Source organism: Alligator sinensis, unplaced genomic scaffold (assembly GCF_000455745.1).
Source record: "Alligator sinensis unplaced genomic scaffold, ASM45574v1 scaffold563_1, whole genome shotgun sequence".
Taxonomy (NCBI): domain Eukaryota; kingdom Metazoa; phylum Chordata; order Crocodylia; family Alligatoridae; genus Alligator; species Alligator sinensis.
In genome coordinates, this window is record NW_005842524.1 from 896,306 (window position 1) to 908,280 (window position 11,975).

At 41.1% G+C, this 11,975-nt stretch overlaps 1 protein-coding gene across 13 annotated transcripts in view; it reads left to right on the forward strand.

Annotated features, from left to right (window-relative positions):
- The window catches only part of CAMK2D (calcium/calmodulin dependent protein kinase II delta), a 268,565-nt gene that overhangs the window by 201,781 nt on the left and 54,809 nt on the right, over window positions 1-11,975 (forward strand). For all 13 annotated transcript variants that reach the window (XM_025213353.1, XM_025213351.1, XM_006031684.3 and 10 more), the window contains exons 8-12: window positions 111-194; window positions 967-1,061; window positions 3,247-3,369; window positions 4,598-4,681; window positions 6,285-6,327. In XM_025213353.1, the coding sequence (XP_025069138.1) occupies window positions 111-194; window positions 967-1,061; window positions 3,247-3,369; window positions 4,598-4,681; window positions 6,285-6,327 (429 nt within the window). The remainder of the gene's footprint in view (window positions 1-110; window positions 195-966; window positions 1,062-3,246; window positions 3,370-4,597; window positions 4,682-6,284; window positions 6,328-11,975) is intronic.

Consider the following 11,975-nt stretch of genomic DNA (forward strand, 5'->3'; position numbering starts at 1 on the left):
AGGGAAAGTAACTTAAGAAAAAATGTATTATTATATTCTATGTACAATTATTAAGAATGCAGCTATTGTCACAACTAAGTGGGTAACTTGTTCATCTTCATTTGCTGTAGGTTTTGCTGGTACACCAGGCTATCTTTCACCAGAGGTGTTACGAAAAGATCCCTATGGGAAACCAGTAGATATGTGGGCATGTGGTAAGGAACTACTTTGAAGAACTGTTTTTAGCTTAATTTTAAAACACCTTGTGGAACTGAGAGAGAGATTCCTAACTGCATTTTATCAAATGTTAGATACAATCCTCTATTTAATGTATTTCAGTATTAATTCAATAATGTCATCTGCTTCCACATTAATCTTTTCAATAGTTGTTTATTATTTGAATGTTACAGTGTTCTTGGCATGCCTGCACGATTTGCATTACTGTGTCAGGGAACACACCTGAAGCACAAATACAAATATAGTTGAAAATGCTATAATTCATACTTCAAGTTGGGTCTTAATCATGTTTCATTATCAGTCTGAAAACTGATAATGATTTTAACTACCATGTTATCTGACCTTTCTCTGGCTGCAGGTGCTGCTGTAGGCAAGGATGCATCAATGGTTGTAAATGTAAGAAATACTAAGAAAAATTGCTTACACACAGCCTTGATGAGCTATTATAACATTTATTTATATATGGTGATTTACTGAAGAGTGTAAATCTACATATCTAGTTAACAAGAACTTTCCAGCCACCATTTCCTGTTACACAGCTCCCCTAAATTCTGTTCAGAGATGACCATCTGATGAACTCTGTCTCTTCTTCACCCAAGAACTTTGTTTACAGTGTTTATTTCCCCAAAAGCAGGGATTTTACTATTGGGTCATTTGTTTTGTAGTACCTTAAAGTTATAGCTTGGGTTCATATACCTGGAGCTAGTTTATAGAAATGGCTCAATTAATGCTGATCTCGGCTTTCTGCAGGTGTCATTCTTTATATTCTCCTGGTGGGATATCCTCCTTTCTGGGATGAAGACCAGCATAGACTGTACCAGCAGATCAAAGCTGGTGCATATGACGTATGTATCCCATTGATCATTTGCTCTCAGAACTGCTTATAGTTACAGCTTTCAGTAGGAGTTTGCTAAAGTAAGAAGAGACTTAAAACTAAGAAAGAATTAGGTTCCCAATGCTTCTACTATCAATCAGCTTCATGATCCACTGGTTTTGCACCTATAAATACCATTTGGGCAGTATTTTGTTGTGTTCACACAGTGCTTGTGTTCAGATAATATACTTCCATGCAGTATATTGCTAATGCCTGTTTTACAACAGGGCTTGTTTGGGTGGGGTTGGAATAATATTAAGAAAGCTCAGTGTTTCCCTGTTCTACTGTTTGCTTTTATTGATTTTGCACTTCAGTTACATTGTACTTGCTGTTGATTCATGTACAAATTTGTATATGTGTAATGGAACATTTAAGTGTAATATGAGCCTTACAGATACTGGTACAGCCTAGAGTAATTTTATCAAATTGATTTACGGCTCAAAACCTGTGACTCTGGCAGTTAGTTGAATACAAAGTCCTTTAAGAATGATGGCTACTTTTTCATGTTGACTCTGTTCACATTTTGGTATCTTCAGTAATATTTTTAAATTGACAAAAGTTTACATTCTTCAGGGTGGCTTATCATTGCCAACAAACCAAATGACAATTTCTTGCCAATTGTCTTTTATAAAATCTTCAGGTGCCCAGAGATGCCTACAGGCCCCATTCTGCAAACACAGATGGAAGGAGCAGTCCCATCTTGTGTTGGATACCTCCCAGTAATAAGCAGTGTTGCCATTCAGTAGGGTGACCAGATGTCTGGGACATTCCTGGATTTCAGAGGCCAGACCCCAGTGGCTGTTGGCAGCCCTGACCTTGCTGACTTGGGAGAGGGTGGGGGATGGGGGACAGTGTCATGGATTTCCTGGGTGATGTCCTGGATTTCCAGGATTTCCATATGGTCAGCCTACAATTGGTGAACATTTGAAGGATTGGCCCAGTAGGTTTGGAGACATTATAGACGTTGCAAAAGCACTTTTATTGTAAGCTTAGTGGGCTCAGTACTGACTACTCAATACTAACTGACTGAAGCTCAAAGACTGAGCTATTTAAGGATTGAATGGGTCAAATTATTATTAAAAGGATCAAAATTATTACTGTTGAAATTACTATGGCATACACAGGCTTTTTTTTAAATCACTCATTTGAATCCAACCCTGCCTGGAAATGACTGAAAATGATTGTCAGCTGGTTGACTTCTAGTGGAAATGAAGACGTTATGATCTCAGTCTGTTTCTTTGTGGACAAGTATCTATACAGAAACAAATTCATGTCAGATAATTATGGTTTCAGCTAAGGAAACAAGGATTGAGTAAGCACAAAGTTTGCAATATGCATCCATAAAACTGATCCCATTGCCTTGTGATAACTCTCTGAATGAGTACTGTTTCTTGTATATTTATCAACAGTTTTCATTAGCTCTAAATTTGCCCATCTTAAGAATGAAACAATACAAGGATAAATGCTTGAGTTTATGCATACTCTTTAAAACATTTCACAGCATACTTAAATTCTATTTCACTGGAACTTGAGTATGAGCTTACAGTTAAGTGCATGCTTAAGTTTTTTGCTGAACAGGAATGGACATAAGTACATGATTAAGCAGTTTAATAAACTTTTAACTGTATATATTACTGTACATATATGCACACATATGTATATGCACACATACGTGTGTGTACATGTAATATGTATGCACCGTTTCACATTAAAAGACAACAAACAGTCTATATAATAATGCCATTTACCTCTTTTACCAGATCAGTAGTACCAGGTCTGTATTAGGTGCTATATAAACACAGAATATGTATTGATTTGTTTTGGCTAGGCTTTCCTATTCCATTATGTTTGTCATTTCCTCCTGTTGGTGTTAATTACCATCATATAGTGGGAGATATTTCTGTAAAGGACTGGCTACAAAAAATCTAACACTGACAGTGGAAAAACTTTCTGAAATAAAAATTAGGATGTTAAAAGAATAGTATACTGTTTACAGAACTAGTTATTTGGTTTTTTTCTAGTTATATCAGGCTTCATTTGTCTGCTTAAACTGTAAAGTTATGCTATCCATTCATGTGGCTTACATGTCAGGTATGTATCCTATATATTGATAAATGTTGTACACACATATTTATATATGCATGTATTTTCTTAAGTTTCCCTCCCCAGAGTGGGATACAGTGACTCCAGAAGCCAAAGACCTTATCAACAAAATGCTCACTATCAACCCTGCCAAACGTATCACAGCATCAGAGGCACTGAAGCATCCTTGGATCTGTGTAAGTAGTTTTCAGTTAAGCAACAAAACACTATTACATGCAGATTAGCTTACAGCCTTCTTCAAAATCTAGTGCACAACTCCAGAAGGTTAATTATTATTATTTTCTTTTTGCAATGTGCTTTGGTTGGAAAGGAATTAAATAGAAGAAGTAAAACTGTAATTATACAGACAGTCTGCAGTTTTCTAACTCTGGAAATAGTTATCCTTACTGAGGCCCCAACCACAGAAACTGCTTAATACAAACAGACCTGCATTGACTTCACTAGGTCTCTCTGTTCTGGCAGGAGTCCACTATGTAAAGTAGACTGCAGGATCAGGACCTTTAAGACATCTTTTTTTGTGCAAGTGTCTTAGGGATAGGGTATGGAGCAGTAACAACAATAATTTTCAGTTATGTTTACATCCTCAGAATAAATAATCATCAACATGCCCCAGTCAGATAAGTAAATGTTACTAACCCAATTTTGCTATACTGAAACTCATAAAGAAGTTGAGAGATTTGCCTTAAAACTGCTATGCAGGTAACTCAGATAGAGACAGTCAGATATTTCTTTGGTTCCAAGCCCGTTATTCATTCCTCTTTCGTCCTGTGTCTTGCACAATACTGCTAAGGTTAAATAAAATTAAGTTTTTTAATACCATTTTATAGGATAGTATAACTCAAAATGAAAATACTGTATTGAATTTTGTTGGGCTTTTTTATGTTTACATGTGGTCAAAATCCCGAAGCCTTTGTTTTCACTCAGGTCAAAACCTCACTGAGTTGAGTTGCATTTTAACATGGGTTCCATTCTTCACCAGATTGCACTGGCATAGTGCTCTGCATGCATGTAATGTTTTGGCAGTGTTCCCAGGCACATAGTAATCCATGGCAGCCCATGCCCACCCCCCCACCACACACACAGATCTGGGGGGCATGTGTCTGCCCTACCCCCTGGGAGTGCGTGCAGTGGCAGGAAGCTAGCCCCACCCCACTCTGCCCCGTGGATGAGTCCCCATGGTCCCATCCCACTCCCCACCGGGGCCCTGCAGCCACACATTGCAGCCCTGGGCCCCAAACCCCACACACCACCTGGCTGGGCAGCAACCCCATCCCATGTAAATGAATACCATAGTAAGATAGGAACCTGAAACCTATGAATTTGGTCCATAAATACATATAATAAATACAGTGCTGTATAAATGATTATATATACTGAAAATTCTGTTCTCTTCTTCTCCCTCAGCAACGTTCTACTGTTGCCTCAATGATGCACAGACAGGAGACTGTAGATTGCTTGAAGAAATTCAACGCAAGAAGAAAATTAAAGGTAAGGGGGAAAAAACTGCAGATGTATTTTAGTAACAAGTAATTTTTGAAAGATCAAAGGCTAGGTTGTCATGTACTCCATACACAGGATAAACTTTCCTTGAAGGGTTTTATAGTGTATATCCTGTGAATTCTTCAAAGTGACGCTGTTTAAACAAACGTCAGGAGTTTAGATATTTAATAAATATGTTGTGGGAAACAGTACATCAATACATGGAACTGTGCCACAGTGCACAATAAATTGTATGAAGTTGGACTGCATGTACACATGCATTCCCAAGAGCATTTTTACTGCATTGCAAAATGTTAGCTTTTAAGAAATCTATATGCTCAAGCTGAGGCACATTTTGTATAAATATTACTTATTAACTGCTGGGAATTAAGGATGATAGCAGTGGTAGTGCTTCATTAAAAAACTTACAGGTATTTCTGCCTTGATCAAAGTAGTCCTCCCGACGCTCCGCCGCCACTACCGTTAGTCTGCAATGGGACCCACCTCTAAAGGTGACTGTGGTGTCCCATAGTGACTACACTAATCCTGTTATTAACCCAGTCTTCCCAGGGTACTGCCTTACACTGCCTGTCACACTTTGTTGAAAAATAAATACGAATTTGGAAGGTTGCCCTCAGAATAACAGCAGAAGCTTTAGGATGCTTCATTCTCTCCTGCTCATCATCAGGCTGCCTTGGTCTGGTCCAGTTTTTCAACTCAATCCCCTGAGCTGGGTGTCTCTCACTCAGTCTTAGCCAGCTTGCCTTTTAAATGGGGCATACTCTCTTCCCTGCACCCCTAACTGGCTGCACATCTCTTGAGTTTTCTCTCTGGTGCCCCCAGCTGGTTGCCCTTCTCTGGAGCTTGCTTTCTCTCTCTAGCTCCCCTGCCTCCCCACCATCCTGGCAGTCTGTCTCTGGGCTCTAAGCAAGCTAATCATACACACAGTGCCTTTTTCAGGCATTCACAGTGGCCCCTGTATTCCCCTTCAGGTGCTTCCATGCCTCATGGCTACATAAACTTCAAGACATAAACTCCTTTTCTCCATAAGACCCCTGCAGAGCTCCTTATCCCTTCCAGAGATGAGCCAAATTGCCCTCTCCAATCCAAGAGCCAGGCTTATATTGCCCAGAGGCCCACACCTTCCAGTCACATGATCTCTGGTTTTCTCCGCCAAATGCAAGGGTTTCTAATTGGCCTCATCACCAAGCTTATTGCTCTACATCCAGTCTCCCTGCAGGCTGCCCTCTGCACTTTCCTGCAGCCACTTATCTCTACTGCTTTTCTCTCTGGTATGTAGGCAAAACTCATCTCAAGCAGATGAAGTAAAAATCAGTGTCATATTCTCAGATGATGCTTTATATGCTCATGAGCATACATGGATTTGTGCACTATTATATTCTAACAACTCAGTAATGATTGGGGATATTATGTATTTTTATTTCTTCATTCACAGGTACTGCATTTGTTATACATAATGCATACAAAATTCATTCTTCCTGAGAAACTCAGTAATTAAATGATGTCTAATTATAAAGATTTCCTTTTTGTTCCAGCACGCATAGAGCTATGCAGAAATAACATTAATGTAAGCCAATATCTGTTTTTACAGGGAGCCATTTTGACAACCATGCTGGCTACCAGAAATTTTTCAGGTATGATTATTGAACTCCAAATCTGTGTGTTCTGCACATTTTGGTGTGTGCTTAAAGCAACTAGGATATAATTAGAATTAGTTTAGTACTGTGGTATATTTAAAGCATAGTTTATTTAAGTTGCTTCATTTTTCAGAGGTAGGAGCAAAAAATATCTCAACTGCTGCCGGGCTCAATGGAGCCTTTTATAGCTGATGACACTTAATAAAATATTTTAGTGTAATTTGTTTGTAAACCTATTGAAAAAGAGGTAAAGCATCATTTATAGTCTTAGCTTTTTAATCCTTGCAAAGGACAAACTAAATTATGATACTTGTGCAAGTTTAAATGTGGTCAAGGAGTGCGTAAAAATGAAGTTATGCATTATAGGTGTGTAAAATGCAGAACTGAAATAAATCAGTCTCTTTTGGTTCAAGAGGAGATCAGGAGAGTGCTCTTGGCAACAATGCCCAGCCCAGGACCTCATGATTAGATCACTTTGCTAGGAAGAAAGAAACACAATAAACTTGTCTGAGTGAGGGGGGAGTAGAACCCAGATCTCCTACCCTTTCCAATAAGCTCTTTGGCTAAGTATTGGGAAGGTAGCCCTCCTCCTCTGTTACATTATCTCTGGCAGGTATGCCACACATGCTTTTCTACAGGTGGAAGTAGAATCCAAACTATGCATAGGGCTAGGAAAGGACATTGTATCTGAAACTGGACAAGTTATGCCTGTGTTTGTCTTGAAACCAAGAAAGTTAAAATAATATCAACAATGCCCTGTAGCTGCTTGGCTCTCTGCCTCTCCAGTGGCTCCCCACTTACCTGCCCCGCCCTCTCCCCGTGCTTCCCCAGCGGCTCCCCACTCGCCTGCTTCCCTCATCCCACACCCACTGCCTGGCTCTCTGTCAATGCAGGGCAGTAGAGCTCCAGATGATAGATCATATGATGGGGCAGGAGGGCCAGAAATCTGGGACCAGTGCATCCTGAGATACTGAAGGACCACAAATTGCTGGTATTGGTCCTGGGGAGTCCACTGACATTACTGCAACACAAACTACCTAACACCAGCTAGAGGTAATCCTCACCTGAGGAGACATATCCTTGAGATGCTCAGAGGGCACTTAGCTTGTCTTTTCCTACCTTGATGTATGGATGCTCCCCTCTTAACAGCATTTGACATGTGGGAATGCAAATGTTTAACAATACCTTTACCACCAGGGATCCTGGTTTTCCCTGATAAAAAAAATCACAAATTCTCTGATAAAAACCTCAAAATCTGTGATTAAAATGAAAAGCCCCCTTACTCCCCCCCTACAGTTTCCTTAGCCCTGCTGGTGCCCCTCACTCCTTCCCCTGCTACCCCATACCCCCCAATAGCCTCCTGGCCCTGCTTATGCCCCTCATTCCCCCCCACAGCCCTCTGGCCCTACTCATGCCCCTCACTCCTCCATCCACAGCCCCCCAGCCCTGCTGGTGCCCCTGGCCCCCATCCACAGCCCTCTTCCCCACCCCCAGGCCTGCCAGAGGGAGCACCCAGCTGCCAGGGCTATGGGGGCCAGGAGGTGGCAGCTGCTGCATCAGTGGAGCCCAGCTCCCCTCCTGCTGCCTGCCCGCTGTAAGCTTGGACCAGCTCCCTACCGCTGCATGAACTCACATGGGGGACCTGTGCCCCACAGATCTGTGCATGGGGTCGGGGCAGGTATGGGCTGCCTGCTGCAGCATCAGGCTCCCCGACCTGCTGCCCTCCCCCGGGGCCTCTGCAGCTCAGCGGGTGCGACCTGGCATTACAGGGAATAGCGGGGCCACACGAGGAAACTCGTTGCTGCTGCATGCTCTGCACTACCCTGGTGATGCATCCTCTGCCAATACAACAGCAGCAAAGGGCACAACCCCGTGTTGCTGCCCTTGTGCACAGGGGACGCCTCACCTGGGCAGTGCGGAGCTCACAGCAGCAAGCAGCTTCCCCGCGTAGCCCCACTGTGCCGTACAGCGCCAAGTCGCACCCGCTGGACTGTGGAGGTCCCAGGGGAGGGCAGCAGAGTGGGGAGCCTGCAGCAGGCAGCCCGTGCCTGCCTCCCCACCACACACTCAGATCTGTGGGTCATGGGTCCCCCCCCGCCCCCTGGGAGTGCGTGCTGTGGCAGGAAGCCGGCCCCACCCCACTTCACCCCCTGGATGAGCCCCTGTGGCCCCATCCCGCTCCCTGCTAGGGCCCTGCAGCCACACATTGCAGCCCCAGGTCCCAAGCCCCCCACACCACCCAGCTGAGCAGCAGCCCCAACCCCAGCCCTGCCCAACTCCCTCCCTGCCTCCCTCCCTATGGGGGCCTCAATTTCCCTCCCCCCCACTTACCTGTGGGAGTGGCTCTCCAGGCTGCTTGGCAGCCATGTGCATGTATGCACAGGGCACCCCCTGCCTAACTGCCCTCTTCCCACTCCCTGCCAACCCCTTGCAGGCTGGAACTCTGCCAGCCTGCAGAGAGCTCTTTGCAAAACTGCAAAATATGTGGGTTTTTCCGTTAAAATGAGGAATCCATGTTTTCTTCAGGTAGAGGGGGAAATCCTTTTTTTTTTGTTTCCGTGGGAAATGAAAAACCCAGATCCCTGCTTATCACCATGTATCATTTGGTGTACTTTGTGTTTCAATTCTTCTGTGGGAGAAGAGTTTTCTGAATCTCCTGTTGCAATCTCAGTATCAGAGGTCAGTTTTGTCAAGGGACCTCTACTTTAAATGTATGCTGATGATGCAGATCAGACTTCACAAGTGACTAGAGAGCAGGAAGTTCATAAGTGAGATCACGCATCAGTAACTTTAAAGAATCTTATATTCCGTAAAGAATTCTATTGTAGTATAACATATATTGATTTAAAGATGAAATTGCTACAGTCTGTTGGCCTAGTTTTGAATGATGATAAACATTGAACTAAAACATAATAAAAAACTAAAGTTACAACGTGATGAATGTGAGTCTAATTTGTCCAATGTAATTAGTGTTAAGAATATGCATTTCCTTGGTTGTGGGGTTTCCACATTTAAATGAAAGTTTAATTTTTAAGGCCACCTTTTTTTTAAATCTATTTGGGTACCATTTAATAAGTTATCTGTGACTTTCAACTTGAGGAGTTGAGTGGAGAGGCTGCAAGCATCTTTCAAAGCTGCATCATTTTAAATTATAAGACATATTTATCATTTCTAATCATTTTCATTAGTCATTGTTGTCTGTCTATTCCAGTCCAATGTTGAAGTTCCTAAAGGAAAAAAAACATGATGTAATTTTAAAATACTGTTTCTCAATGTCTTGGCATGGAGTGCAGAGATTTTTTTTTTATCTGTCACTTGACTGGTTAATTTACGACAGCTTCAACATCCTACATTTGAGATGACATTTTAATGTTTTATTTGTTTATTCATTGCATTTCATTGCAAAACATACATTTTAAGGTTGTGTCCATAAAAATGTGTTTATAAATGTGTTTTATTTTCCTTTTCTTTCTTCCTTTTATGTGGAATGTGTGTTTCTTGTGAGGTAAGACACTCAGCACCTAAAAGGAACATCTTTATGCATCTCCTGAGCAAAACTGCTATCTGCCCTGAACCAATCTAAGCTCTGCATGATATCATAACTTAATTTTGTCTCAGTTTGCTTTCTAGCTTATTAGCACTGCCTTAGGATTTAATAACTGTTGCTCTTCAGTTGCAGGAAATCAGCATAGTTCAATCTTTCATTGTTAGTTTAATTTAGAATATGCTAATTGCTTTGCTGCTGTAGAATTTTTAATAGTTGATTCACGTACAGTGTCTTTGCTTACACAGAAGTGCATTGAAATACTATTAAAATAAATCCCAAGCTGATGACAAATGAAGAAATACATAGCTAAAACTAACAGTTCTTGGAACTGCTGTCTGAATATCACAGAATACAGAGTAGAAAGGCTTATTCTACCCTTGTTCTGGCCATGTAATTCCTGTCAAAATAGTCTGAAATATGTTTCATAGCATGAAATATTACACACTAATGCCATATCAAACACTTTTCTAATGACATATCTGCTTACATACCGGCAATATCAGAGGTACTGTCTGGTTCTTCTGTGTCCTGTGGTCCATAGGGTTAGGATGGTTGAGGCATGCTAGCTTTGGTAGTCAACAGCACACATAAGGAGTGATATTGCTAGCATTATGTCTTTTGGCTCCCAAGTCTGATTGTCCATTTAATCAGTTGTGGCCACTAACATATGCCTGAAACAAGACTTGAACTCAAGCCATGGAGTTGTAGTAAAGCACATGAACAGTTTTTCTACAATGCTACTAGAATCGCAGTGTCTTGAGCGATTCCTATTACTGCTTTCATTTTGACTTTGTTCATGTTTGAAGTTTTAAGATTTTAAATATAAAAGGCAACTCCCTGTTACGAATAATCAACTTGAAAGAATTCATAAAAAAATATAACTACTTCCTGCTAAAAAAATTTAAAGACTCAATGCTGCTGTAATAAAGCAGAGTCTGAATGTCACGATGGGGGATCAAGGCCCAATTATACCAAGCGCAGTGAACACATGTAACAAATAGGCCGTGACTAACCTGAAAAGCTTAAGCAACGCAGCAGCTTATTTTTAAATGTAATTTGGTCTTTATGTAAGTTATGCTTTTATAACACGTGAAAAATATGCTTCAATACTGTTTCATAGAAGAGATGAAGGTATTTTTTTGTCAGTGTAAGCTTGAAGCAGACTTTTGTGAATGAAGTTTAGAATGGGCCAGTGTCACTGTCTTACTGGTGGTATGAGCTAATCTAATATCACAACTAATAAAATCTATGTTGTGGAGTGATAGACATTCTCTAGAATATAAAAGCTAACCTCAACTTCAGTTAAAGTTCCAATACTGTTTTTTTAATGAAGATCAGTTCTTTTTCATCCAGTTTCTATGGCAATGTACAGTAGAACCACACCAATATGAACAGTGGACCCTGGCAGCAGGTGGATAGGAGACAGACACAGAAAAGAAGTCAAAGCAAAGCTGCAACTAACCAAAGGAAAGATGGATTAAATAGTATCCAACAAATTACATGGCTACAGGGAAGAATAAGATCTCCAAATGTCAATCAAATTATATTTTTTCCATGCAGCTGCAATTGTTGTAATATTTCCTTATGCAGAGGAAAAAAGGTCTGGATGAAGAGTGCTTTGTGCTGTGCTGTTTTTTCACCTAGAGTATATTTTTTTCACCTGGCCAAAAACACTGAGAGGCAAGCCCAGAACTTTCCAGCCAAATGACTTCCTGTTTTCCTCCTGTCCATTCACTTTTGTCTTTAGCAATTGTTTTTATAAAAGGGGAAATTGCCCACAAAATCCCCCTATATATTTATACTAAATTATATGTGCGTCTATGTATTTGTCTATAGATATGTGCATGTACACACACACACACACACACACACACACACACACACACATTTTTTTTATATACTGATATTATACTGAGGCTAAGCCACAGCCACTTAGGGATCAATTTGCTTTGCTGAGCACACAAACTACAGTAACATATGGGAGACATGGGGGCTAAACTAGATAACCCTCGAGGTCCCAATGACCTAGAGGTTATCTCCCAACCCACCTTTGAAGTCTCCAGGTTTTTTTCTTTGTCCTCCTCCTGGGTTTCCTGCT